The following is a 27,037-nucleotide window of genomic DNA, read 5'->3' as shown; positions in this document are numbered from 1 at the left end:
GTTTTGCAGTAAAACTGTGAAGTAAGACTGTTTTTATGTGAAACCGCTCAATGAACTTCATCTCTGGTCTCGCACAATTACACACGACACCAAGGTGGCCGTCACTACTGTTTTGCCAAACAAGGGGCCAAACAACTAATTAAACTCCACCGAATTATAGAATTGTGTGTAGGTCACTTTCAGGAGTGATCTGGATAAATTCGAGTTGGTTTCCTGTTTACTGGCTTCCTCATATCTAATTTGGTTTTAAAACACTTGAATAATTGTTACATTATAAAATAATAAGTTAGAAGCCTGCAGAGGAGCGGCGGAACCGGAAGTGTGGGGTAATGTGGTCAATGACGTCATGACGGTTGCGGTCTCTAATGGCTGAACAACAACAACTGTCCGCGAGAGACAAACTTTCACAAACTCCTTGTAAAACAAAAGAAAGTTGGAAATAGAAGAATTGTTTCGGTTGTCTCTCTCTCTTTAGGAGCGTTTGTTAGTTTATTCCCTGTAGTTACAAATGTGGAATAAGTGATGGATTCCAGATATGACATACCGCGGAGGGCCGCTGGTGGTGGCGGGGGATCCGCGAACTCTTCCCCGGCCATGGGGGCTCAGTCGCGCCGCAGGAAGATGCCTCCCAGACCCGCTGATTTTAAACTTCAAATTATCATTATTGGCTCCCGTGGTGTCGGTAAAACCAGCATCATGGAGAGATTTACCGATGACACTTTCTGTGAAGCTTGCAAGTCGACCGTAGGTGAGGACAGGAGACGTGTTTTTGTCAACTTTGTTTGACAGGGCGCAGTCTACTTACTGGAGGAAATGTTCTTAAACCAGCATGGGCTGGGCATTATACACATATTGTTGACTACTTTTCTGTGTAACTGGACTGAATATAGATTATACTAGACGCTATAGCTAGCTAACTTAAGCTAACGGTAACAACAACACTATTGTAGCTAACAAAGCTGTCATAGCTAAAACTGTTGCAATTAATCAACTAGACATACATGTTACATGCTTTGAATAATTTTATGTTTTTTTGCATTTACTAGGCTGTTACAGGGGATGTATATCAAGGATTTTAAAGCCCAACATAGCAGGGGAGGCTTGGTAACTTAGTTCTTAGATAGCATCTGCAGCTGTCCAGTAATTAGTTAACTTAATATACTGCTGGTGGTGAGCCTGTTTGGTTATATTTAAATAAATAAGGGTATAGTTTTGTTCCAATAAGGGCTTTAATTAAAGGCCATTTCCATTACTGTACAGCCATTTTTCCATTTTATTTATACAATTACAGTTGTCCTACATAAAACACATGATCTCTTTATTTGAGTTATTAAAAAGAAAGAAAACAAGAGTGCCTTGTGACAATTTAATGTTGCATGGTTATGGATGCTGCCAGCTTAAATACATAAAACCCTGAACATGTGTAATTGGCTAAAAAGTCCTGTGACCAAACAACAGTCAGTCATAGTGTCCAATCCCAAAATAGTCACACAAGAGCAGCTGCTGTGGCAGAGCTCCATTTTGTGCCTTGTCATTCCTGTAATACAACTTGTCACTAATAGCATTTTATTTTGATCACAAATTAACATTTAAAAAAACATAGGATTCAACCAGACATAAAGCAAAGGAGGGAAGTCAAATATCTTAAACCAACCAACAAATAGACAGAAAATAACACAGGAAATGCTGGAACTTGTACATATCCTCAAGTGTGTTTCTGTTTCCTCTCATAGGAGTTGACTTCAAAATCAAGACCGTGGAGCTGAGAGGGAAGAAGATCAGACTACAGATATGGTGAGTAATTCCCCAGAAGTCCCCAACTCCTTTAGTCCTCTGCATGGTTCACTTCCTGTGTCTGTCCTATCACCCTGCAAGCTGCTCTAACAAACAATTACTCCTGCCCTTCAGCTTTGTACTGTACATAGTGCATATCAAAGTAAGATTTCCTACAAATGATATGATTGCATGTAGGGCTGCACGATATTGGAAAAAACTGACATTACGATTTTCCCCCCCCCTGCGATATGAAAACATACAGGAATTGAAGAAAATACCTTCTTTTTTTTTCGCAATTCGCAAACCATCCTATCTTGAACTTTAATGCTATACAATTGGTATTTTTTTAACTATATTTAACCAGATGAAGGATTTTAGTCTGGATCTTAAGTTATCAGAGCAACAAGCTGAGCTAGCTCGGTTAGCAGCGCCGAACTGGAGAAACACATGAAACTACTTTATTCAGTGCTTTTACCTTTAATCACCGGGTCCGTTTGCTTTGGAGATTTGATTGTGATTGGTGGTTTGCTGTGCATGCAGACACTGTATGTTAAATGACCTCCTGATAAAGGTACTTGCTGGCTGCTATAAAGGAATAGCAGATCACCTGGCAACTCTGACCCATAATCCTTTGCGCAGCAGACGCATAAGAGTGTGAAAGTTCACGGGGCGATAACAAAGTAATGACAAATGCATACTGTATCCAAAGCACACTTTGTAAGGGCAGCAACATTATACATTTACAGTATAAATTCAAAATTATGCAATTATAAACGCATGTCTTGTATTTTTTTCCAAACATGCCACAAGGTAGTTATGAAAGTGCTGACTGAGTGCATGACTGAACTGCGTGTGTGCACAAATGTTGGCCTCAAACCCAATCGCTTATTTCCCTAATGCATCTGTCCTCTTCACTAACACCCATCCATCCCCCCTCCACATCACGTCATCCACCCTTTACCTCCTCCCGTTTCCCCTCGTTCCTCTTCCCACCCTGCGACCTGTCCGCTCTAGAGGACCGTCCTCAATGTGTCTTGTCTGTCACATTGAACTGCTCACATCAAGCTTCATCATGTCCATGCCTTAACCTGACCGCCATGTGCTGCTGTGTCTCTGTCCGCTGCTCTGCTCATAAGCCTGACTGTGACTCACAAAGGGAACCACTGAAGGTACAGTAACACTGCTCTGTTGGTGCGTGCAGCTCAACCTGCTTATTGTGCTGCTAAACCTGAGTCTGATCATCAGCTGAAACATAACAGAAAGCTTGAATGAATCTATAAGTTGTTCAAATGTAACAAGATCTTATTATGTTGTTAATGTTAATAGTAAGTCTGCTTTCATTTCAAGTGCCTGTAGTTATTTTTGTCATCTTGATCAGCCTATAAAAGCTGCTATTGTCTAACAATGTTATTTTGATTTTACGTACCACAAATAGCATACATGCAGTATATTAACATTAACCAAATGGTATCGGTAAACACACTATAATGTAGCTGTAAGTTATTTTCATTTGTTTTTATATAGTCCTGCCCTTATGGCTGACAACAAGAGTTTGTAGTGTTTGACAAATACAACAATTAACACTTACATGTGCTTACATTATAATGAGTTGTAAACCATTGATAGATAGGAATATAAACGTACTGCTTATCAATACAAGAAGGGTGGGTTAAACTGAGATGTAGGGGTAGAGAGGGTAACACGTAGATTTGACATTTCACGAAATTGATTCCTCTTCCACCATTTGTTGTTGGATCTTTTTAAAACAAATGTCATTTTGTGTCGTGCAGGGACACTGCTGGCCAGGAGAGATTCAACAGCATCACCTCCGCCTACTACCGAGGAGCCAAGGGAATAGTGCTAGTGTACGATATCACAAAGCAGGAGACCTTCGAGGACCTGCCCAAATGGATGAAAATGATAGACAAGGTAAAGAGAAAGCTGGAATAAGATGAAATATGCCTCTTCTTTCTTGTTCTTCCTTCTTGTCCTTGAGTGTGTTCTAGTGCCATTGTTATAAGCCAAACAAACAAGTGTTTAACCTTGCATAAATAATTGAGATAGTGTAAACGTTATTATTCTAGCAATTGTGACCAGGAAATGTGCTGTGAAGGACTTTTTTACCGTTAGATAAGTTAACTTATAATGCCTTTGTGTATAGGCGTGTTCAATGTATTACTTTAGTGTCAATTGGCAGAAATGATTTTCCTAATGGCTTGAATGTATTCATTTGATATGAGTTGGTACATGTGACGACTCCTGACACTGTAATATCTCTTTTTTTATATTTAATATTCATTGCATGTCCCTCCTGTAGATCAAAGGTTGGAGCAATCTCTGTCCTCATAGTCAAACTTTATTGGTATTTTGGCCAACATGTAAATTATATTTGCCAAGTTATGTTGCCAGATCACACTGCTTACATGCTGGTGTAAGAACATTTAAAAAAATAATGTTTTAATATCAACCTCATGTTCTAATTCCGCTGTAATGGCAAAACTGTAAATCCAATATTAAAGGTGCCACTATGCCGAACACATTCCATCGCAGTAATCAGGTTGGACTTTATGAAATGTGAATCTGATGAAGCCCTGACGTTTTTATCTCTTTCCTGTCTGTTTGGTGTCAGTACGCCTCAGAGGAAGCAGAGCTCCTCCTGGTCGGGAACAAGCTGGACTGTGAGGCGGATCGTATCATCTCCAGACAGCAGGGAGAGAGGGTGAGTTCAACAACCTAATGCTCTTATGCTCAAATGACCTAATAGAAGGTGTAGTAAGACGAACAATAGATAAAACAGGTATTACAAGCAGAACGTCTTTAAAGTTTAGGGGAATAAGCAAACAAATGATGCAGAATGTAGGGCAGATAGATGCTTTCAATATGCCCAAGGACTGATAGCACTGAATACCCCTCAAACAGATATCATATGTGACCCGCTCTATCGAAATCAGTCGGAAGTCGCAACGGCTGATTTCAAAATAAACGTGGATTTGCGTAAAAAACTATTTTTTCGGGGTTCGGGTGTTTTGTTTGATTTTAAACAAACAAAGTCTTGGCTTTCAGAATATTAAACTTTTATTTCCAAACTCACACGATAAATACATTCTTTAAGCTGGTAAAGGGAAGATGACAAGCAATATGCTCTTCCGCAGCGCTGCCCCCCCCTCCCTCCGGCTGACATTATGAATGTAAGGCGTAGAGTAATCATAAATAACACGGCAGGGTCCGTTACAGTTTGTTTTCATCTGATTTCAATTAAACAAAGTCTCTTGGCTTTCAGAATATTAAACATGTTTCGGCAAATTCAGATGATAAATACAGCTTTGAAGCTTGTAACGGCATAATTACAAGCGGAGAACGGAATAATTTAACGTCACAGCAGGCATAACAACAGCCGGTGTTTCTCCTGAGGGTTTTCCCCGGGAAACAAACACAATACACACAAACACAAAATTACACAAACACACACACACACTCGCGAGCTTCCCCCAGACCAGTAATCCAAACGAAAATATCTTCCCTCCGTAGTATTTTGACCATTTGCTAATAACCAATCAGATCGATGGATTCCAGAGAAGAGGAAACTTTGAAGGCCTTTTTCTCAAAATGATGACTCGGTGAAAGTCATTATATAATGTGACATATTTCGCTTAATATTTGGAGAACAAAAACAATCCTGACATCATTAGAAAGCTAGGAATATCCTCTTTCCAGCAGTTTATACAACTCAAAATCTGTCTTTTGGTCAATGCGACTGATTTCGATAGAGCAGGTCACATATGCATCGTACCAGTTGATTCAAGCATGTGATTTAGAAGTTTATCCAATTGTACTATTAAGTTTAGAGCAAATCATCTTCAGTTGTGTTGTTCAGCCTCATTTCTGCTCCCGATTCACTTGTTCTTCGCTGACCTGGAGCTAATTGTAATCTATTTGTTTTGCAGTTTTGCTCTAGAATAAGTGGAATGCGCTTCTGCGAAGCTAGTGCAAAGGATAATTTCAATGTGGACGAGATCTTCCTGAAGCTGGTGGATGACATCCTCAGCAAGGTTGGTGTGTTTTCAGTGAAAATCTGGTAACAATGAAACTATGTTATGCATGTGAGTAGGGCGCATAACATCGACACATGTAAATATGCTTCAAATTAGTTATTGAAGATTTGTGCAGAAAAAGGACAGTTTTAACATTTCTGTACAGCCGTATCTTGTCACTTTATTTATATATGTGAAAAGCTTATACCAGCTTATAATACTGGCTAATGTTGTTTTACGATAAGCTCTCTTAACCCCCTAGTTCAACACCTCGTCGTCTGCATCATTATCGCCCTATTTCTTTATGATCATACCGATTATTATCAAGAGGCACTGATTCTATTGCTTCTAGAAGCTTCTTATCTTTCATTCCTACAAATTGAGGCTTATTAAGCCTTTGCACATAATAACTGACATTCCCTGCATTAACCCTTTGTCTCCTGGCGTGTCTCCTTCTTCCTGATACAACAGATGCCTCTGGAAGTTTCCAACATGGAGCTTTCCAACAGCATCCTGTCTCTGCAGCCTGAGCCGGATGTGCCACCGGAGTTACCGCCTCCTCGCATGCGCTGTTGCTGAGAGAGTCAGAGTGGTCCCCTATCCTACACACACACACACACACACACACACACACACACACACACACACACACACACACACACACACACACACACACACACACACACACACACACACACACACACACACACACACACACACACACACACACACACACACACACACACACACACACACACACACACACACACACACACACACACACACACACACACACACACACACACACACACCACACAAACCACACACACGCAGAGTACCAACCTGGCCACCAGGGGGCAGCAAACAGCAGCAGTTAGGAATGATTGATTGCTGATGTAAGATGCATGGACCCCTCTCTCAACAAACGCTATTATATTTTCTTCTCCTGTTTCGTACACTATGAGATGAAGTACACTAACAATTAGGCACTCTATTTACTACCACCCCCTTCTGTCTACACTTGACCCAGACTACCTCATTCCTCGGACCGCTAGCTGTTCCCCGCAGGTTCCTTCGAGGTAGAGAGCCCTCTGGTAGCAGTTGCACATTTTACAAGAGGGTGATGATTGAGGGCCTTACAGCTTCCTGTTACTCATTACATATAGTGTACACTAAATTTGCCTAAGTTGCCCAGAAGGTCTTGTATTTCTACATCTTCTAGCTAACAGAAAAGGGATATCTTGCGTCTCTTCATCTTAGTTTAAAGTTCTGGGGTTAGGTTCAGTCATTTTGTACTGGCACTAAAAGTTTCTAATCACCAAGTAACGAGTTGACTTGGGGTAAACAAAAGCACATGATGTAAATATGGCGTGTTGCTGTAATGACTGGACAAGCTGCAGATTTCTGTAACCAGCAGTAGGTGGTTGTGTGGAGGTGGATCATATCAGTTCGTATTCCTTTTTGCCTTAAAAGTGTTAAAGTGGCTGGAACGGCTCATTTCACATTTGTATAAATTGTTTTGCACTACAGTCCATCTTAGCTAACATGCAGAAAAAAGTGCACTACAGTCCATCTTAGCTAAGATCACATGCAGAAAAAAGTGCACAACTTGTAGTTTAGTAAAGATGGATTTTGCCTTGGTAGTGGTCGTTCTGATCTGAACTCCTCTACACTGATAAGGTGGAATGGAGTTTGCAAGGAGAGATGGGTAATGTAGTCTTTGAGGGATTGGTGTTTTTACAAGGGCATTATCCTTGTTTGTAACTGGCTTTTTAGAGGGAGTAGAAACAGTAAAAGCTGATAGACACAAACATGGTTTTAGCCTTTGTTTTGTTACTAATATTGCCAAGTGTTTTATTTTTACTCAGATTTCAGATACAGATTAGAGAAGATTGTCTCCTTTTTCTGGGTGGAATAAGTCTCGGAGAGTTTGTTTAATATTTGAGGGACTCAGGAAACGTTGCTGGCTCATATCTGCACATTTTGACAGGCTTTTAGTGAGTGTAGATGTGATTCAAGTTTCAACACATTTATAAAGAGACTCTTCAAGTATCCTGTTTGAAAATGGGATGTTTTTGTTTTTAAGAAGGGGTCAGATGTTTTTAATTTATGATTTGGAAGTTTGTTACATAACAGTATGGGCGTGTGTTCCTTTTCAAATATACAAAGCTATGCATGGCGAGCCTTCCTGTTTTCATAGAGATTAGTTGACATTGAATTCTTCCGTCTTTTTTAATTAATGCAATATTGTAGCACCAAGTCTTGTTGTCTATGTGGAAGTGAAAAGCTGAGGAAAGTCTGAAGGTGAGGAAGAACACGACCGTTCAAAGGACCTGATTTAAACCAGGGGTGTCAAACTCAAGGCCCGGTGGCCAAATCCGGCCCGTGACTTCACTTCATGAAAAAAAATATAATGCGTTTATTATACGGTTACATGCCGATTTACAGAAGCACGTTGCCCACAAACTACATCTCCCACAATGCATCTCAAATTGGACTTTTTTCTCAGAATTTGACTGTTTCTTCAAAATTTGACTTTTTTTTCCAAATGTCACTTCTTTTTTTATTTTGACTTTTTTTTCCAGAATTTTGCTTTTCTCTTTAAATCATTTTGTGACCTTCTCACTGAAGAGACTTGCAATTATTTGCCCGAGACTTCTGCTTTCAGACGTAGTTAATTATGAAGTTATTACCCTATCCGATAATAATCCAATGCAATCCAATTTATATAATACATTATTTTATATATTAAACATTTATATATGTATTTTGATATAGTCTTGAAGTTACAACCGGCCCTTTGAGTGCAACCATAATGCGAATGTGGCCCGCGATGAAATTGAGTTTGACACCCCTGACCTAAACTGACTTGTTGGTTCTTTTTGATGATTTAATTTTTTTGTATTAAAGTCAAGCTTATGTGGGCTTAAATGGCACATTATATATCCTAACAAATGAACATGTTCATACCAAGACAGTTAACCCTAACCCCAAGTTTATCAGCCAGCATACATACAAATTGTTTGTAACTTTGCAATTGTCGTTACTTCTTTTGAGTTTGTTTTCTGGAATAAAACCTTTTATTTGCCCCCTTCGTGACTTTTAGCCTTTGGCACTAACCCTGTGGTCTTTGTTTTGAATAGCCAAGCCTTATACTACTCAGTGTTTTAGATATACATTTGAAGAAATGCTTTTAATTTGAAATGTGTATCCTTTTAAGATGGAAAGACTGTACTTTGTATTAAAAACATGTTGTAAGTCTTTGAAAAGTTTTGGCATGTTTAAAGCAGATTTGTGGTATTTATAACTTGTGGCATTCTTGAACTAATGAAAAATGCAATTAAAGATATCTATATTTATTACCAGATTATGGCTTTTTCTTTTCTGTGACTTTGTGTGTATATGGGCAGTCTATGGTCTTAACGCAGAAGTGCAATTTGTGGCGTCTCAGGGATGCTTGTGTGGATTTCAGGAACAAAGACATTTTATTAGTTTTATTGACATTTCTTTCACTTTTTGGCTACCAATATGCTGCAAACGTGGTGTTTACCTTTAACATATTTTAGATTGGAGTAGCCTATTAGGGATAATGCAATTTATTCAATGAGCTTTTTAGACGTTTTAAGTATAAGATTTCCCACAGGAAGAGCTCAGTGTTGTGTCTCCTTAATCCGTCTTTCAACCGACTGTAGGTGTTCAGTAATAGCCAATAGAGTGCGTGTCATTAGGGCATGCGCACCAAAGCGTGCCGACCTGGTCCCGCCTGGTCCCATAGAAAACCAGGGGGTGTGCTTGGAGCAGCGCATGCGCCCCGCAGAAAATCACGGGCGTCGATCCTCACACCGCAGCGATTGCAGTTCTTACATGTCAGATAGGAAGGAGTGAGAGGGGTACGAGAGACGGGGGCCCAGCACTCACAGCCCGGTGTAACAGTGATGGAGACTCGATCTGTGGAGGCAAAAGAGATGTAGGCTTACTACAAACACTCTTTCCTTTCTAAATCTGCAGATGCAACCTGTCTCATCCACCTCCGTCCCAGTAATCCCCTTTCCTTGTTGCAGCGTTTCCTCCAAGGACTACAATGACAACCTGGTGAATGCTAACGAGATGGAGTAAAAAAGAACGTCCAGCACATTGCAGGATGCGCACTAGGAGGAAGAAGGTAGAGCAACCTGGGTGTCTTTCTGCTGTCTCATGTCAGAGCTTTTCCGCGGTGCTGTGGATTGATCGTCTCGGTGTCGGTGTATAATGGAGAGCTCCAATGGCTCTGGCAGCGACACCAAACCGCAGAACCACCAGTTGGAGAAGAAGAGATTGAACCGAGCGCCTTCCCCGGCCAGACCTTTCCTAAAGGATGTGCACCCCCGTTCCCCCAAACCACCTGCCATCGTACCCAAATCCCCCAAACTCAGCAAGCAGTCCGCCTCGCTGCCCTTGGTGCATCCGAACCGCATCTCCAGACGCAGCCCGTCCGGGGCGAAGGAGAAACCATCCCCGCTGAAAAGTAACACCAGGTCTCCTGTGGCGAGAAAGCCCTCAAAGGTGTCCCAGCATGCGGCAGCCGAGCCCAAAACCGCCAGCATCAAACCGGACAGTGCCAGCGGCAGTCCGGTCCTCTCTAAAGGGAAGAGGGGGAAACTAGCCTCCTCTCCGGGGCCTCTAAGCCATGGATCTCCAATCCGGGTACCGACCGGTGCGCATTTGGTTCTGGTCAACCAAACGGACAGCAGCTCGGACCTGTCGGACTGCCCCTCCGAGCCGCTGTCCGACGAGCAGAGGCAGGCAGCAGCCGCTAGTAGCGACGCTGAGTCCGGGACCGGCTCAAGTGACCGGGATCAGATGGGAGGGGATAATCCGTTGCGGGAAGAGGCGACCGAAGCTACACCGCGCACAACCGAGGCTTCCGCCGCCAAGGGAAGCATGTCTCAGGCTCAGCACGGAGAGAAACACCGGCAGGAGAAACCCTCCTCATCTTCATCAGCCGCACAACTCAGACTGCCAGCCGCCAAGGATGTTACCGAGGAGGACCTGCTGCGGGAGGTGGAGGACCTGCGATCCGAAAACGACTACCTCAAGGTATGGTGATCATATCTCAAGTTACCAGACTCATAATACCTTTATTCATCCCACAGAGGGGACAATTACAACCTTGCAGCAAGAGTAAAGAGCAAAACATAGCAACATATGCATTATTTGGCATGCATGAAATCTTAAAGAGAAACATGGAAAATTACTATTTACAAAAATACTCATCCAGGTGGACAACAGAAAGTGTATCATAAAGTGTGATAGGGCTACTATGTTTAATTATTGCATATATGTTTTTATATTAACACAAAATCCAAAAAGACCCTTCTTTCAGTTGCAGTTTTATTTAATCCCTACTCCAGAAGCATCTGTTTCCCACAGCTGTCATTTTTTTCAACAGCATGCAGTTGAGGGTTCAATCCCCACCATCACCTGTTTTGATAGTGTCCTTGAGCAACTTTCACCTGCTCACTTATTCAAAGCATATTCTAAGAAGTGTATAAATTATTAAAATCTAAACGCATCAGCTGCCATCCCCATCATGCCCCTGTGTCGACTCTCCATCCATCATGTCGGCTTTTACCCTCCCCTGTGGGTTTGACCTTTATTGATGGGTGTTTTATTGAAAATGGCTTCTCCCTGGCTTTTTCTTAGACTTTCCTTTTTGAAAGTGTATTGCTGTCAAGTCACCAAAGTCTGTTCTGACTGAACATTTTTTGCCCAAGCCCCCCTCCTCAATTTGTATCTGGGCCACAGAGAGAACATCATCTCCCGTAACGATGTGAATAAATTGTCCTCATGGATGCAGTTAATCGTTGCTATGTTTTCCAACATCGTTATTTTTGACATATTGCATGAAGAGCCCGTTTGAAGATCTCATTCGGGATCCCCCTCCCCCTCCTTTAAGTAGGCTATCCCCTTAAGTTGGGGAGGGGAAGCAAACACATAATGCGGCAAACAAATCTCGCAGATTCTTTTTTTCAGACGGTTTATTTGCATGTTGCTCCGAGTATTATTCCAAACTTGATCACGCATGTCTGTGTCTCTCTGCGGCCCGGTGCAAACACAAGAGAGTTAATCAGCTTTACTGGCTCTGGCTGTAATGGCTTTATCCCACAGGACTTGATAACAGTCAGATGTCTCATGTGTGTGTGGGGTTCAAACACCCGCCTGCCTGTCAGTCTGCCAGCTGGGACGCTGAGGTGAACTCCTCTACCTCCCCCATCCCCCCCAAGGAATAAAATATCTGGGAGTCCCCACCACATGTGCTATACGTCAGAGCTGCTGCTTGAAAAACATGTTTATTTTATTTTGACCCCTCATAAGGAGGATTTTAACCTATTGTCTCTGCTTGGTTGCAAAACACCATGACATTGATTGTCGGGGCTGCTGCTTACAAATTATTTAAGAGTTGTAACGATTAGGGATAAATCGAGTAGTCCGTTGACTGAAAGTTATCCAGAGACTATTCTCGTTATCAATTTGAATCAATGTTGAAACAGAAGCTATTACTGCCAGCTTCTCAACTGCAAATATTTGATATTATTCTCTATTTGATATTTTTGTGAATGTACTATGGTTGTTTTGACAGTGGGATATTCATAACAAAAATGCCATTATGTTTCTCTCAGATCTATGAGCTTGTGATTGACAGTTTTCATAGAAAGAAAAAGAGATGAATCAAGAACATATGCAGGGTTAACATCGAAGTGATGGAACTTGTCCTGAACTAAAAACATAATTCATCTCCTATCATATAAAAAAAGAGAGGTATCTTTGAGTACTTTCTTATAAAAACATGACTTTAAGTTCTCTAGGTCTACCTTATCAAATGTTAAAACTGACGGCTTTTCTTTTCCTTCCTTGTTAGCAAAGAGATTATCGTTGGTTGGTAAAAAAAAAAACTGAAATGAAGACGTCCCCTTTGGTCGTGACTCGTGAGAAATTCTGATAATCCTTTCAAATTTTCTTTGACATTTCCCAGAGCAAAAATAATGACAAATCAATCTGGAAAATAATGAATTACAGCAGCTGCTCAATAAAGATATCTACTCTTACCCCTGTTAAAGAGACCACCGATTACCGCTGATGACTCGCTGTACACACTCCCCGTAAACATCAGTGATGCTCTGAATGTACCTGCTCCCAGGATGCATCTCTGCCTCTGGCTCTGCTGCTAACCTGGACATCGATTGGAGGACATTAGCTCCTTCCTCCGGGGTCCTCCTCAGATAACAATGTGCTCTGTGCCTTCCCAAATGAGGATAGATTTAGTTTTCATTAATTGACACTCTCACTCAAACTCCCCCCCCCCCCCCCCCCCCCCCTCTTCAGGATACAATTTTCTTTTCATCAGGTGCCAGTCAAGCCCTTTGAATCTCCCTCCTAGGGGAAATCTCGCGAGCCTCCCCATGTTGGAGGCAAACTGAGACCCTCGAGGATAACGCACAAACTGTCGTAGTAGTACAGATAAACCTTTTTACTTTCCCTCAATCATGCCGGGTAGTTTCATGTCGATGGGTCATCATGTGAATACATCCAATCCAAGAGATAAGACGCTTAAAGCCAACTAGCGATGTTACATCATCATCACTGAGAGTACATGCATTACTGGAGCTCGTATGTATGAGAGTATAATCTACAAAAGTATATTATATTGCATTTCCTTTTTAATAGCTTTATGCCTGAAAGGTTTTTATGTTGTTGAATTGAGAAAATCCCCTATGCTGTGATTAATACATAAGTGTAAACTGTAAACCATGTTACTTTGTAATGAAGCAGAGAAGTATCTTCATTTCCTGTTTACTATTTAAAATGATTTAACACCGAAGCTTTGTCCAAAAAAAACCTTCAAGAAAGATGAAACACAGAACATTTCATCAGTATTTCTGACAAACCCTGTCTTGTTACATCAGTTGCTCGGTGTGTGACCCTCTGAGCTTTTTCCTAACATCACTGTCGGTCAGACTTTCTTCTTACACAACACATTCGCCCATGGTAGTCTAAAACTTAATCATTTCCATGACATTGCTGGGTTTTTGAGGACAGCATATTTGGTCACCTAAAGGCACCTCAATTCAAAACTTTGACACAGAAAATATTCAAATCAAACTGGCAGTTTGCCATGAAATATAAAGTGAGAGCACATTCAAACTCAGCTGAACAGTTTAGACACTTCATTAGCTTCTTCTGGTGCCACCTTAAAAAATACCTTCTTTTAATGCATCATTTACGAGTATGAAGAAGCAAAGACTTAGAGGGGAAGTTTCATAATTTAACTTCTGGATTCAGATCACTTTCTAACCTTACAGTATATCCCTTTAGCTGTTGCTGGTCCTTAAGGCCTCTTCTGTGAAGTTGCCCTCAGGTAAAAACTCATTTAGAACATTTGGTTAAGTATTTCTTAAACTCCAAAGCTGCTTCACAAATATAAATGTATGGAGTTGTTAAAAAGTATTTTTTCTTGCGTCCATACACAAGTTTTGTTGCTACAGAAACACAGAGCTAAATCCCAGATCGAATGCACGCTAAAGGGTCTTGAGCATGTTTTCTCTCAGTGATTGTGCTGTTATGTTAAATGTTTGTTTGTTTTTCATGTATTGTGTCTTGATATCTGTCTGTTGATGTCACACATGGAGCTGCTGTGATGCAAGTCAAATTTCAGACTTGATCTGACCATTAAAGTATTTTCGTAATTGGACAGTACACGATTCATTGGGATATAACCTAAAAGTATATATGTCATGTAAACACAAACCCAAGTCTAAACCTATTGACCCTTTTTTGCATCTGTTTGCAAAGTATGATGAAAACAGGACTGTCTGCAGCAAAGAATACAAACTTTCATTTGCTTGAAAAACTATGAACTACATGATGTTAGATATCATTACCCATGAATTCAGTGTGGATGTGGTATTAAAGTGTCTGCTCCTCTCTGTCTCAGGATGAAATGGACGAGCTGCGGGCGGAGATGGAGGAGGTGCGGGACAGCTACCTGGAGGAGGAGGTGTACCAGCTGCAGGAGCTGCGCCGGGACCTGGACCGCTCCAACAAGAACTGCCGCATCCTGCAGTACCGGCTGAGGAAGGCGGAGCAGAAGAGCCTGCGGGTCGCTCAGACCGGACACGTGGACGGAGAGCTGCTGCGGAGCCTGGAGCAAGACCTGAAGGTGTGTGTGTGTGTGTGTGTGTGTGTGTGTGTGTGTGTGTGTGTGTGTGTGTGTGTGTGTGTGTGTGTGTGTGTGTGTGTGTGTGTGTGTGTGTGTGTGTGTGTGTGTGTGTGTGTGTGTGTGTGTGTGTGTGTGTGTGTGTGTGTGTGTGTGTGTGTGTGTGTGTGTGTGTGTGTGTGTGTGTGTGTGTGTGTGTGTGTGTGTGTGTGTGTGTGTGTGTGTGGTCTTAAACATGTATCATCAGTGAATGTAATCTGTAATATGATAAATGTTGTCGATGTTACAAATGGCGCTGCTGTGAAACAAGAACAACTTTAGTCTTAATTGGACAATAAAGGATGAACATAACACAAAACGGCACCTTAAAGACATTAAAGCTCTCCACTGACCCAGAATAATTAAATGTATCTTCTTAGAGTAATGACTCACAGTAGCTTCTCAGTGTGGGGAAAACATTTGGCTCCAAGTGAATCGTTTATGTGCAATAAATCCAAGTGGAAAATGTAATTGTTAATAGGAATGTGGTCATGCTTTTTCATGACAAATGTTTCAGTTCTGCAAATAATGATAGATTTTCTTATGGTGAATAATATTTATCTTTAAATCTTTAATATTTAATTAAAAGTCCCAAGCAGACGTCTCCAAATTGCTTGTGTTGCCTCAAAAGTAGATTCGTTTTTGACTAATCTTTTAACATGGTTTAGTACAGTAGTCAGTCAGCTGAATACTTTTGGCTGTTTTATTAAGTGATATCTGCTTGATATATAAATACATGCAACAAATAGTATATTGTTTGTGTTAAAGGCACATATCATAAAACATGTATATATCCATTCTGTTCTGTGTCTCTGCACTGCCTGTGTTTATCCTTCAGCATTTTGTCCCTGTGATCTCAGGTGGCCAAAGATGTGTCGGTGCGTTTGCACAACGAGCTGGAGAGCGTGGAGGACAAACGCAGCCGAGCCGAGGATGAGAACGAGCTGCTCCGGCAGAAAATCATCGAGGTGGAGATCGCTAAACAGGCTCTGCAAAACGAGTTCGAGAGGACCAAAGAGGTGAGAGGATGAACAATGAACATGGAGATGCTTTTTGATGCTAGGCTGTGAAAGGTCATGGGAGGAACGTTTGCTCACATGCACATACAGTAAGGCTGGGTTTGATCTGTATAGATGCTAGTTGTCTTGTACAGTTGCAATGCAGAAATCTAAAGAATTGTCAGATACACAAACAAGTAATCATATTGAGAATATATTTTGTACAAGTTGTGAATGAAGGGTGTTTCTGTTGAAGAGCTTTGACACTGAGTTGTGGTTTAATCAGGAAAGCAGTGATTATGACCACTGTGGTGGATGTGATTATATCATGTTGTTGACTATGCTGTTTGCACAGGATGAAAATCTCCAGTCTACTGTGACAGGCTGTTGTTGTTGTTGTTGTTGTTGTTATTGCCTCTTAACTACCTGCACATAAACGAGGAGATTATTAGTGGTGATCTTCGGCCTGATCAGCAGGGCCGCTGCGGTGAAATAATTTCATCAATCACTTAAACGCTCCTCGACAGACCGCTCAAAACAACTGCTCTTTTCAATAGTGCCAGATAACAATGTGAACACATCCTTATGTCATTCTGGCAGAAGAGTTCCACTATAAAAGTGTGCGTTAGATGCTTCCAGACTTTGATTAATCTTCAGTTTGAGCTGCAGTACTACTTCATGAAACCTTCCTACCCCTTCACAGCTTTTTATAAGAAAATGAAATGTAGTTTAACATTGTATAGACTGTAAGTCAAAAGGTTTTCACCACACAACTTATTACTTCAATGGATATATCAGAATATCAGTGTTTCAGGGAAAACAAAAAACATGTTTAGCCTTAGTTACATAATACGTACTGATAATTGAATTTTAAAAAGAGTACATTTTCTTGTTTTTGGGTCACTTTTATAATTTTCCTATTTTATTTCCAATTTGATGAATATGTTGGGAGTTGTGGAACTACAGCCCCCATTCTTCTTGGGTTCATGTTATCAGAATGGAAGTGAATGTTAACATTGAGTCAGAAAGATTTTAAGCCTTGTTTATTTACCTTCTGCATTTTTATCTGTATTTTTGAAAATGATGTCACTTTTTATCTTTTTTTAGCATATTGTTCATTATATTAAAACTTAGTACTTTTTTAACGCATGTAAGATATGCAACACTAAGCTGTCTGTGGCTCTTTCCTGCTGTAACGCTGCAAATGTCCCCTCTGTGGGACTAATAAAGGTATTCTGATTCTGAAGACCCATTACACTCTAGCTCTGGGTACACAGACACACTTCACGTTGTGTCTCAGGCTAAACATGATATTAAATAGCTGTATTTTGAGCTACTAATGTTATTTTTCACACCTTTTTACAGTGTAGCTGCAGAATTCAGACTTCTGTCTATGAGCTTTTGCATCACAGTGACCCTGACTTTGCTCAGTGGAGAGTGTATTGAAGTTAGGTCTGGTTGCAGGTAATAAGATGAGCAGAGGCTATTCTCAGGGCTGCCAGCGTTTAGCTGCTTACACTAAATTGATTTTGACATCAGCAGGTAACATACCGTCTGCCTGCCGAGGGAAAGTAGGCTAATACCGCCCCAGTCAGTATGGAGCCGAGGCTTTTCCTTTCTTTAGGCAACAACAGGGACACTGTCTCTTTTTCACCCGTCGTCACACATGCTGCCTGTTTGATTCCCAGCTTGTGCAACAGTGACACCATATGTGCTCGGTTACATGCCTCTCTAAATAGCTCTTTCTCTGGTTTACAATCTATATTCTGAAGCAGCTCGTGACCTTAACTGTCTGTGTTTGCAACATTGTTTTCAAAGGCAACTCATCATCCCCTTACTGAGCTGCATATGCTCTAACGAAGACAGAAAAATCCATGTGTAGTCCGGACGAGCTAATGCAGCAAATGCAAGCTCCAGTTTTTGTTGTCGTCACTTGACACCGGTGACCTTTCAGAAGAAAACGATGAATGCACACTAAGGTGGAGGTGAGAGGATGCTTCACATGAGCAGGTCTTTAACGTGTGTTGCAGTATTGGTGGTGGATCCAGACCCTTACTTCTGAGATACAAAGAATCTCAGGATGACACAGACTCTCTACACGGAGAAACAGGCAAGGGTGTGAAAAGGAGAGGCTGTGAGAGCGGCTGCTCCGAATATTTGCAGGTTTTGTGTTCCCCCGAGGTTTGTCCTAGAAAAACACAAGCCGCCTCTGAATCTGCATTTTGATTCCAAAATCTCTTCCTCCCTTTCTTACGTACCAGAGGCATGCATTTAAATTGCAGCACCTCAATATCTTCGTATTGTTACACGGAAATCCAGTTCATTTGTCTGTAGTTATCCTCGTAGTTGAATCACTATGTAGTAAAAGTCTTTAAATCCTGTAAAATATGTCATTCACAGGACGATAAGAGTATTTACAGTAATTTGAGGAGGGATGCATTTCAATGAATGAATGTTAAAATCTGCCCCGTGCCCTTGGAGTGTCTCAGTCACGGAGACAAACCACAAAGGATAAGGAAGGAGCGTGATTAATGATAAGAATGTGGATCGACTGGACTAAAAGGCTGTTCGTTTCCTCTTCTGCTTTAAAAAGACCTTGTAAATTATGACCCAGGTGTAATGTGATGCAGCAAACGGCATCACTCACTCCTTCGGGATTCCTACTAGTTTTTAGAAATCAACCAGAGGCCTCTGTGTCTTCTTCTTAGATAGATAGATAGATAGATAGATGGATAGATAGATATATAGATAGATAGATAGATAGATAGATAGATAGATAGATAGATAGATGGATGGATAGATGGATAGATAGATAGATAGATAGATAGATGGATGGATAGATGGATAGATGGATGGATAGATGGATAGATGGATGGATGGATGGATGGATGGATGGATAGATGGATATATAGATGGATAGATAGATGGATAGATAGATATATATATGGGTAGATAGATAGATAGATTGATAGATGGGTAGATAGATAGATAGATAGATAGATATATGGGTAGATAGATAGATGGGTATATAGATAGATAGATCGATAGATAGATAGATGGATGGGTATATAGATAAATAGATATATGGGTAGATAGATAGATAGATATATAGATAGATAGATCGATAGATAGATAGATGGATGGGTAGATAGATGGATAGATAGATAGATAGATAGATAGATAGATAGATGGGTAGATAGATAGATGGATAGATAGATAGATAGATAGATAGATAGATAGATAGATAGATAGATAGATAGATAGATGGGTAGATAGATAGATAGATGGGTATATAGATATATAGATATATAGATAGATGGATAGATAGATAGATAGATCGATAGATAGATAGATGGATGGGTAGATAGATGGATAGATAGATAGATAGATAGATAGATAGATGGGTAGATAGATAGATGGATATATAGATAGATAGATCGATAGATAGATAGATGGATGGGTAGATAGATGGATAGATAGATAGATAGATAGATAGATAGATGGGTAGATAGATAGATGGATAGATAGATAGATAGATGGATGGGTAGATAGATGGATAGATAGATAGATAGATATATAGATAGATGGGTAGATAGATAGATGGATATATAGATAGATAGATCGATAGATAGATAGATGGATGGGTAGATAGATGGATAGATAGATAGATAGATAGATAGATAGATGGGTAGATAGATAGATGGATAGATAGATAGATAGATCGATAGATAGATAGATAGATAGATAGATAGATAGATGGGTAGATAGATAGATAGATGGGTAGATCGATAGATAGATAGATAGATGGGTAGATAGATAGATAGATGGGTAGATCGATAGATAGATAGATAGATAGATAGATAGATAGATGGGTAGATAGATAGATAGATGGGTAGATAGATAGATAGATGTGTATATAGATATATAGATAGATGGGTAGATAGATGGATAGATGGGTATATAGATATATAGATAGATGGATAGATAGATAGATAGATAGATAGATAGATAGATGGGTAGATAGATAGATAGATAGATGGATAGATAGATAGATAGATAGATAGATAGATAGTTTGAGGAACACAAAGCTTCGCCCTGTAGAAGACTTTCACCACAGTGTTAAAATGGACCCCAGATAGTTTAGATGTCTCTGAGCATTAAAGCTCGTCTCCTCCCTGTCCCTCGGCCCGTCCTCGGCTATCAGAGGCTGCACAGCAGGACTCTGGCTCAGAGATTGGCACCCCTGCATGGATTAATCCGAAGAGAAGGCCTGTTACAAAACAGCCTGGCGTGTGTCGGTACTCTCTGATGGGAAGGGAGGGCTGGAGAGAAAAAGACAAAGAGGCAGAGAATGGTTTGAATCAGATGCGAGCGATACAGATCCACAGTTTCAGATATATGTTAAACAGGCCTGGTTGACAGGACCCTCTGTTGAAACACTGTAGACTCATAGAGCAAATAGCTGCTTCGTTGTGGTCAGTATGAAGGCGAACAGTGATTGGTCTAGACCTTTTCATTCCTTTGACATTAGGGGAAAGGACCTCTGATATGTGTAATGTGATGGAACTAATGAAATGTCAACAGGAGCGGCAGGTGATTTATTAGGTGCCCTCTGTTCCCGATGAGTTCATCTTTCATTACAGCAAAATGATAATGCTTTGTGCCGTGCTTGTTGACAAACTGAAATGAGATATCATGAACTCATCAAACAATGAACAGCCCAAAAGGTTCTCTTAATATTTTCTAACATATTTTAAAGGTGTAGGGTTACTCTGTGAAGTTCCCTTACTTTACTGATAGGCAGTCATTCTCTTTAAAGGGACTTGTTACCCAAATTACAAAACATATCTAGCGGTATCTTGACATGCAGACAGTTTGGACAGGGACTACTTCTTCAGGGAAAAAAGAAAAAGGTCCACTGATACCTCATTCACACCAACGGTGTTTCAGGGCCGGTTCGGAGCTGGAGCTTGAAAAGCACCAGGTTTTCCTGTTCACACCGCAGCGAAGCAGCCTCTTAGCTCCGGAATCTGGTTCGTTTAAAGCACCGAAAAATTGTCCGGCCAGAGCAAAAGCACCGCATACATCACGCTTACGTCGAGGCGGGGGCAGGGGCGGGATCAACAAGAAAAAGCCGGCGTTTTATCCAGTTTGTACACAACGATGGAGAAACTTAACAAGCAGCAGTGGTCCACTGAAGAGACCAGCTACCTACTGGGAATCTGGTCTTCCAGGAGGTACAGAGGAAGCTGGAGCACAATCGGCCATTGTTGTTGTTGTTGGTGTGAACTGTGAGGGGTTTCCGCGCAGTTTGGCTTTATGAAGCAGGCACGGAAACGGTTACGTCATGACGCAAACGATGACGCAATGACGCAGCACCAGTCGGACTCTGGGCGGTGTGAAAAGAGCAAGAGCTAAACCGAAGAACCGGTTCTGAACCTGAAAAGCTCTAGCTAGCACGGAGCTTGAACCGGAGTTGCGTTGGTGTGAATGAGGTATGAGAGCGGCAAAATCTAAAGATTACATAGTAACTTTGTTTCCGCATTGTTATTGAACTTTTCGAATGCCATTTCTTCTGTTAGTGCCATAAGTACAACTCAATTCACCTCCATTATATACGAACGGGGGCGGATATTATACAGGAAAACATCATAAATAATAAAAAGGAGAGAAATATTCAATACAAATCAGGGTTAGTATTGAGCGGCACCAAAAAACAAACAAAGATGGGCTGAAACAATTATACTATTTGCAAAAACTGAGAAAAATGCAGTATATTTTCTTGATCTGCCTTCTCAAATAAAATGTTTTACTTTTCTCTTGCTTGTATCAGTTCATCTGAATATCTTAGGGTTAATTAGAACAAGGGATTTGGTTTGATATTTGTACTTGCAGCTCTTCTAATATCTGTACAGAAGTAGATAGTTAGACATAGGTAGCCCGGCTCTGTCCAAAGCTAATACAGCTAATCTACAAGCACCTTCAGTGGAAAAATACCCTCCTCTAAGCATCTGAAGCATCATCCAGCACGAGTCCTGGCAGCATTTGCATTTTTTTCACGCGTATAAAAATAGGAATCGAGGGCATCTCCAAGAGGTGCCCTAAACTCTCATGTTGCTGTTTCACTACAAAGATAAGAGAGGGGATGCCTGCATTCACAATGACTCGATTCAACAAAGCCTGAGCGAAAGTCACTGCAGGCATTTGTTTTTATCTCAGATCACTTCTCTCTCTCTCACAAGATCTCAGCAGAGGAAGGAAGGTTCTCCTCTTCTCATCTCTGCTTCTCACTTCTCCTCCATGTCTTCCTCTCTCCTCTCCTCTGCTGTGGTTCCCTGTTGGAGGAGTGTGAAGGAATCTCATTGACCTAGTTAACATCTTGTGTCTCACTCCACCAATGAGAAGCAGAGCAGATGTGAGGAGAGGAGTAGCGTGGGGACTGCTTTAAGTCCAAATCTGCTGCAGCATCCATATCAAGCTTTTTCAGAGACTTTACAGCAAAATCTCCTTTTACATTCTGGGCATCAGAATAAACGTATCAAATACAACTCTTCAGCTAGAGACCGCCATTAAATGTTCTGATCATTCTCAGGTTAATAATTGTATGTTGTGTCTACTGTGACATGTTTACATACTTTAATGTTCAAAAAGCTCTTTTTTTTTCTCATACTTCACCCTCTGTCTGAAACCAGAGCCCAGTCTGCTCTGATTGGCCGGCTCTGTTGTGATTGGTCAACTGCTTAGAGATGTCCCGCCCCTTAGCCTATCACGTACAATGTGTTGGAGCGCTAGCCAATAGTGTTACATAGTGTTACATAGTGATGTCCTCATGTTAGGGAAAAAAACAAAGTAGTCGTTTCAGAGGGGGGGGTCTTTAAAAGCTGGTTTGTGAATATATTTTTAGAATATTACAATTATTATTATAATAATAATTGATTCCCTAAAAAGGTTTCACTTGTTGAAAAATCTGTATGTTTATCTCCAGTGTAATGACACTGTGCCATGTGTCAGGAATGAAACTGTCTCCTAAAGTCTAACTATCACGGCCACAAAGCAAATGAGGAAATCATACATTCGAATGAAACCCTGGAGGATGAGTTATAATTCTGAGAGATGCGCTTTGAAGTTTCAAACCCATGAAAAATGAAATTCCTCCCCTGTACGAATCTTTTTTGCCTGTATTATATTTTACGTAAGTATCAAAGCTGCCACTTTATAATCATAAGAGAGCCGGAAGCATTCACTGTAGCAGAAATCAAAGTGTTTTTAAATGTCTTCAGACACATCAAGGGACATTTAAAAACACGATCTTCAGATATAAGAGACTTGACTCGTGTTACCAATTTAATTTTGATTAGAAGCAGAAGCGAAAGTATCCAAGCTGGCAAAACGTCCTTTTGACTTTCTGAAGAAAATCATTTAGGATAGTTTACTTTTTCCAGCATTGGTTCCATGGTCAAGCTTAATTGCTGCCACATTCATTTTAGGGTTGAAGTCATGTTGACTTAAACATAGTGATATGTGAGCTAAATGCTAATGTAAGCATGTTAAAATGCTCAAAATGACAACGCTAACATTCAGATTGTGACCAAGTTTAGCATTCTTAATCCAAGTGTAGCCGGTTAGCATGCTATCATTTGCTAATTCTCTCCTAAAAACAAGGTAGCCTACAGGTGAGGCTAATGGGAATGTCATTAATCTTGCAACTATTTTGACCTAAACAAAAGCATCAAATTATTATTACAATGAATTATGACATTTCATGACAATCCATAAGTTTACGATAGTTTTAAAGATATTTCACTGAAATGAACCACATCATAGCGCTAAAGGGAAAGTCCGTGAATCACCAAAGTCAGAGGCATCTACTAAACAAGAATCTCTTAACCAAGTTTAACGCCGATATATTTAATAGATGTTGACATATTTTAGCCTAAAGTGGTGGAACGAATGACAGACAAGCCTCCCTGTTCAGTATAACCCAGATCTGAAAGCAGCAGGACTTCCTGTGTTGGTTTCTTGGGAGCCTCTCCTCTCACTGTAACAGATTGTATTAGCAGTTATATGTTGGGAGTCTGACAGCAGCTTGGCAGGCTGTAAATCAGACTGAGTCATCGAGTGTCTCACCTCTCATCCAAACACAAGGAACAGACGGGCTATCATGAAAAATAAAACTCCCAATAGTATTTAGGGGCCGAAGCCTTGACAGAAATATCGTCCTCAATAAAACTGTTTGTGGACTCGCCAAGGTTTTCAGAGAGTGAAGATGTTGTTGTTTGAATTATGCTGCTAAATGATTATCTTTATAAAGAAGACTTTGGAATAACTTGCAGACTACTGGGTTTTTATTTTCTAATAATGAAAATAGAATTACAGAAGCAGATTTGGAAAGTTTTGTGAGGAGTTGGTCAAGTGGATATTGGACTAATAATCATAAAGCGGTCAGAAACGTGACCCTAAATATATTGTTTGCTAATTCATATAGGTACTTATATGTCAGAGATGTGGGTGTGTTAGCTTTCTCTTGATTTCTTCTAGTCCTAAAGAGCAAAAGAAAACAACACATGCAGCTGAGGTGAGTCAATATTGGAAGTCAGGTAGCGTTTTCATTATTCTGCTGAAACATTTTGGCAGTCAATCAAGTATTTAATTGGTTTTTCGTTTAAACGTCAAGAAAGAAAAGTGCCATTGGAAAAGGTAACTTCAGTTAACTACATTCAATTGGCTTTAATCTAAGACAAGCTATAGCAGAATATATTTGAATTTTAGAGGCTGGATATTGAGCATTTCTTTCTAGAAAACTTGGATTGTCACTTCATTTCATCGACTTCTGTAAGTATTGTATGTCAGAGGCATTGATGTCCAAGTGCTTCTAACAGCAGATCTTTGTTGAATCAAAATTATGATTATTCCTTTTGAAATAATTCAACCAAGCCCGGTTACATGCTCAGTGTCAGCCCGTGGCTCTGAATGTCAAAAGCTGTGTGTGCCCCTGTTTATAGAGGAGACTGCAGGGTGTGTGTGTGTGTGGGGGTCCGCTGCAGTCTGATGGACTTAAAGAGATCATTTGATTTGGCAGGCCGAGGGGTCGGAGCCTGTCTGAGTCACGGAGGGTTGTCTCTGTGTTCGGGCCGACAGCAGCACAGTGACACGGCGCTGCGTCAACACAGAAGTTTGGTCTGTAAGAGACTTCAGGAGAACTCTACAGGCTGTTTACATCAGAGGAATATCACATCCGTTGTCATTTAAGAATACATGGACATTGGAGGCAGGAGCCACATAGATTATTTGCAAGTACTGGTTTTAAGACAAGATAAAATAAGATGGACCTGAAAAACAGGACAGCACAGATTCACACAGATTAATATAATTAAAGATATTATCAAAGATACAAATACAAATGATAAAATAACTATGAAATAAGAAATGAATTCAAATGAACATATATACATATTGGGTCATATACTACATATCAGATATACTTACTTGTATGTGTGGAAACAGTATGTCTTTTTGGAAATGATTTGCCCAAGTATACATTTGAAAAATTCAAACAGCATTTCTGCTTTTTTATTCTGATTAAGATGAGAATTGCTTTAACAAATATTAGCCGGTATCTTGTTTAGACAAACATCTAACAGTGTCTTGTCTTTAAGCAACATATTACATCTAAGACATTTAGGTTTCGTTGTTAAACCTGCATTCATTTGTATTTTGGGCACAACAAGAGTAAACAACAACATATTGACTTAAAGGTGGGGTATGTCATTTTGGAGAAACCAGCTCGAGTGCGCTAGAATTTGAAAATACATAGCTGAAAATAATCTGCCACTTCCTTACAGAGCCCCTCCTCCAACACACACGAACGCGCACATGACCAATGAGGGCACGAGATAAGTTTGTGCACAGATGGAAGGCTGACAGGCAGGTAGGCCATCCAGTTACTTTAGCCGAGCCGGCTCAGATGATTGGTCGTGCTTTTTACAGCGCTACGGCTTCCACAGATGACATTTTTTTTATATATTTATTGTCAAAGCGTTTAATATATTCATTGCTATCGGGATGTGAAGAGCATTCCATGGAATATAACGAAAAGTGTTTCTGAAATAAATTACATACCCCACCTTTAACATTGGTGTTGGAAAATAATTCTGCTTTTGTAAAGATACACTGAAACATGGGTATGGTATCAGTGACATTTTATAACTATACCCAGCTCTACACACAATGAGTATATTTTCCTATGTTTTTCAAGCACAACTCCCTTCCAAGACTTGTTATTTATTTTCAACTCACTACGCTTTTAACTTATTTTCAATCCTAGAGCACATAAGCTCCCCTAAAAAAGTACAGAGCTGCGTTTGGTCAAGCTTGCAGTATCTCTCAGAGTCCTCGATCAAATTCAAAGTGCACTATTTCGGGCAATATACGGCTCTTGGAAGCGGCATGGGGAAATCCCCTGAGCGTTTTGCTCCATAGAAGTAGATTTAGCAGCATGTACGTGCCTATAGACTCCTGGTGCGTTTGAAGTGAAGCACGCTCGTTATAGGAGATGAAAGGAAGTGGAAGACAGACAGATGCTCACAGCTCTGTGAGGTTGTATACTGCATGCAATCATTATTAAATGATGACTTCAGCGATAGACAGAGACACACTTCGTTACTCTTTAAGGCACGACTTCAAAACAAAAGCTGTGACATCTTTGTGAGTCTTCTCTCTCCTCCACCTCTTCTGCTTGCTCTCAATAGCTTATCCTTTGAAAAGTAATCCCCTCTTCCTGTCTAAATCGTCTCTGATATACTATTAAACAACTTGAGGAATCTTGTGTCCTACTTTTCGTCACTTAAGCTATCATTTTTTTTAAAGTTTGGCAATAAGAAGAACATTACAATTGCAAATATGTTAGCTCTGCTGGGTCTACATATTGTTGCATTATGCACATATGCAAAACAGCCTGAAATGAATAATTCAACTTTATTGTTTTTATGTTTTGGAGACGT

The 27,037-nt window shown here is 40.4% G+C and overlaps 2 protein-coding genes across 2 annotated transcripts in view; both read left to right on the top strand.

Annotated features, from left to right (window-relative positions):
- Window positions 1-332: 332 nt before the first annotated feature.
- rab12 (RAB12, member RAS oncogene family) lies at window positions 333-9,174 on the top strand. The gene is made up of 6 exons (XM_079648355.1): window positions 333-748; window positions 1,734-1,794; window positions 3,567-3,705; window positions 4,406-4,495; window positions 5,721-5,825; window positions 6,279-9,174. Exons 1-6 carry the CDS (start codon window positions 523-525, stop codon window positions 6,384-6,386), a joined length of 729 nt encoding a protein of 242 aa, XP_079504481.1. The 5' UTR covers window positions 333-522; the 3' UTR covers window positions 6,387-9,174.
- A 310-nt stretch (window positions 9,175-9,484) lies between these two features.
- mtcl1 (microtubule crosslinking factor 1) overlaps window positions 9,485-27,037 on the top strand; it is a 74,537-nt gene continuing 56,984 nt past the window's right edge. The window contains exons 1-3 of the mRNA XM_079651046.1: window positions 9,485-10,883; window positions 14,779-15,003; window positions 15,900-16,058. Of these exons, the coding sequence (XP_079507172.1) occupies window positions 10,056-10,883; window positions 14,779-15,003; window positions 15,900-16,058 (1,212 nt within the window). The 5' untranslated portion in view covers window positions 9,485-10,055. The remainder of the gene's footprint in view (window positions 10,884-14,778; window positions 15,004-15,899; window positions 16,059-27,037) is intronic.

This window comes from Notothenia rossii (assembly GCF_949606895.1).
Source record: "Notothenia rossii genome assembly, chromosome: 9".
NCBI classification, from domain to species: Eukaryota; Metazoa; Chordata; class Actinopteri; order Perciformes; family Nototheniidae; genus Notothenia; species Notothenia rossii.
The sequence above is the reverse complement of the archived record's forward strand: the minus strand, read 5'-3'. Positions and strand labels throughout refer to the sequence as shown.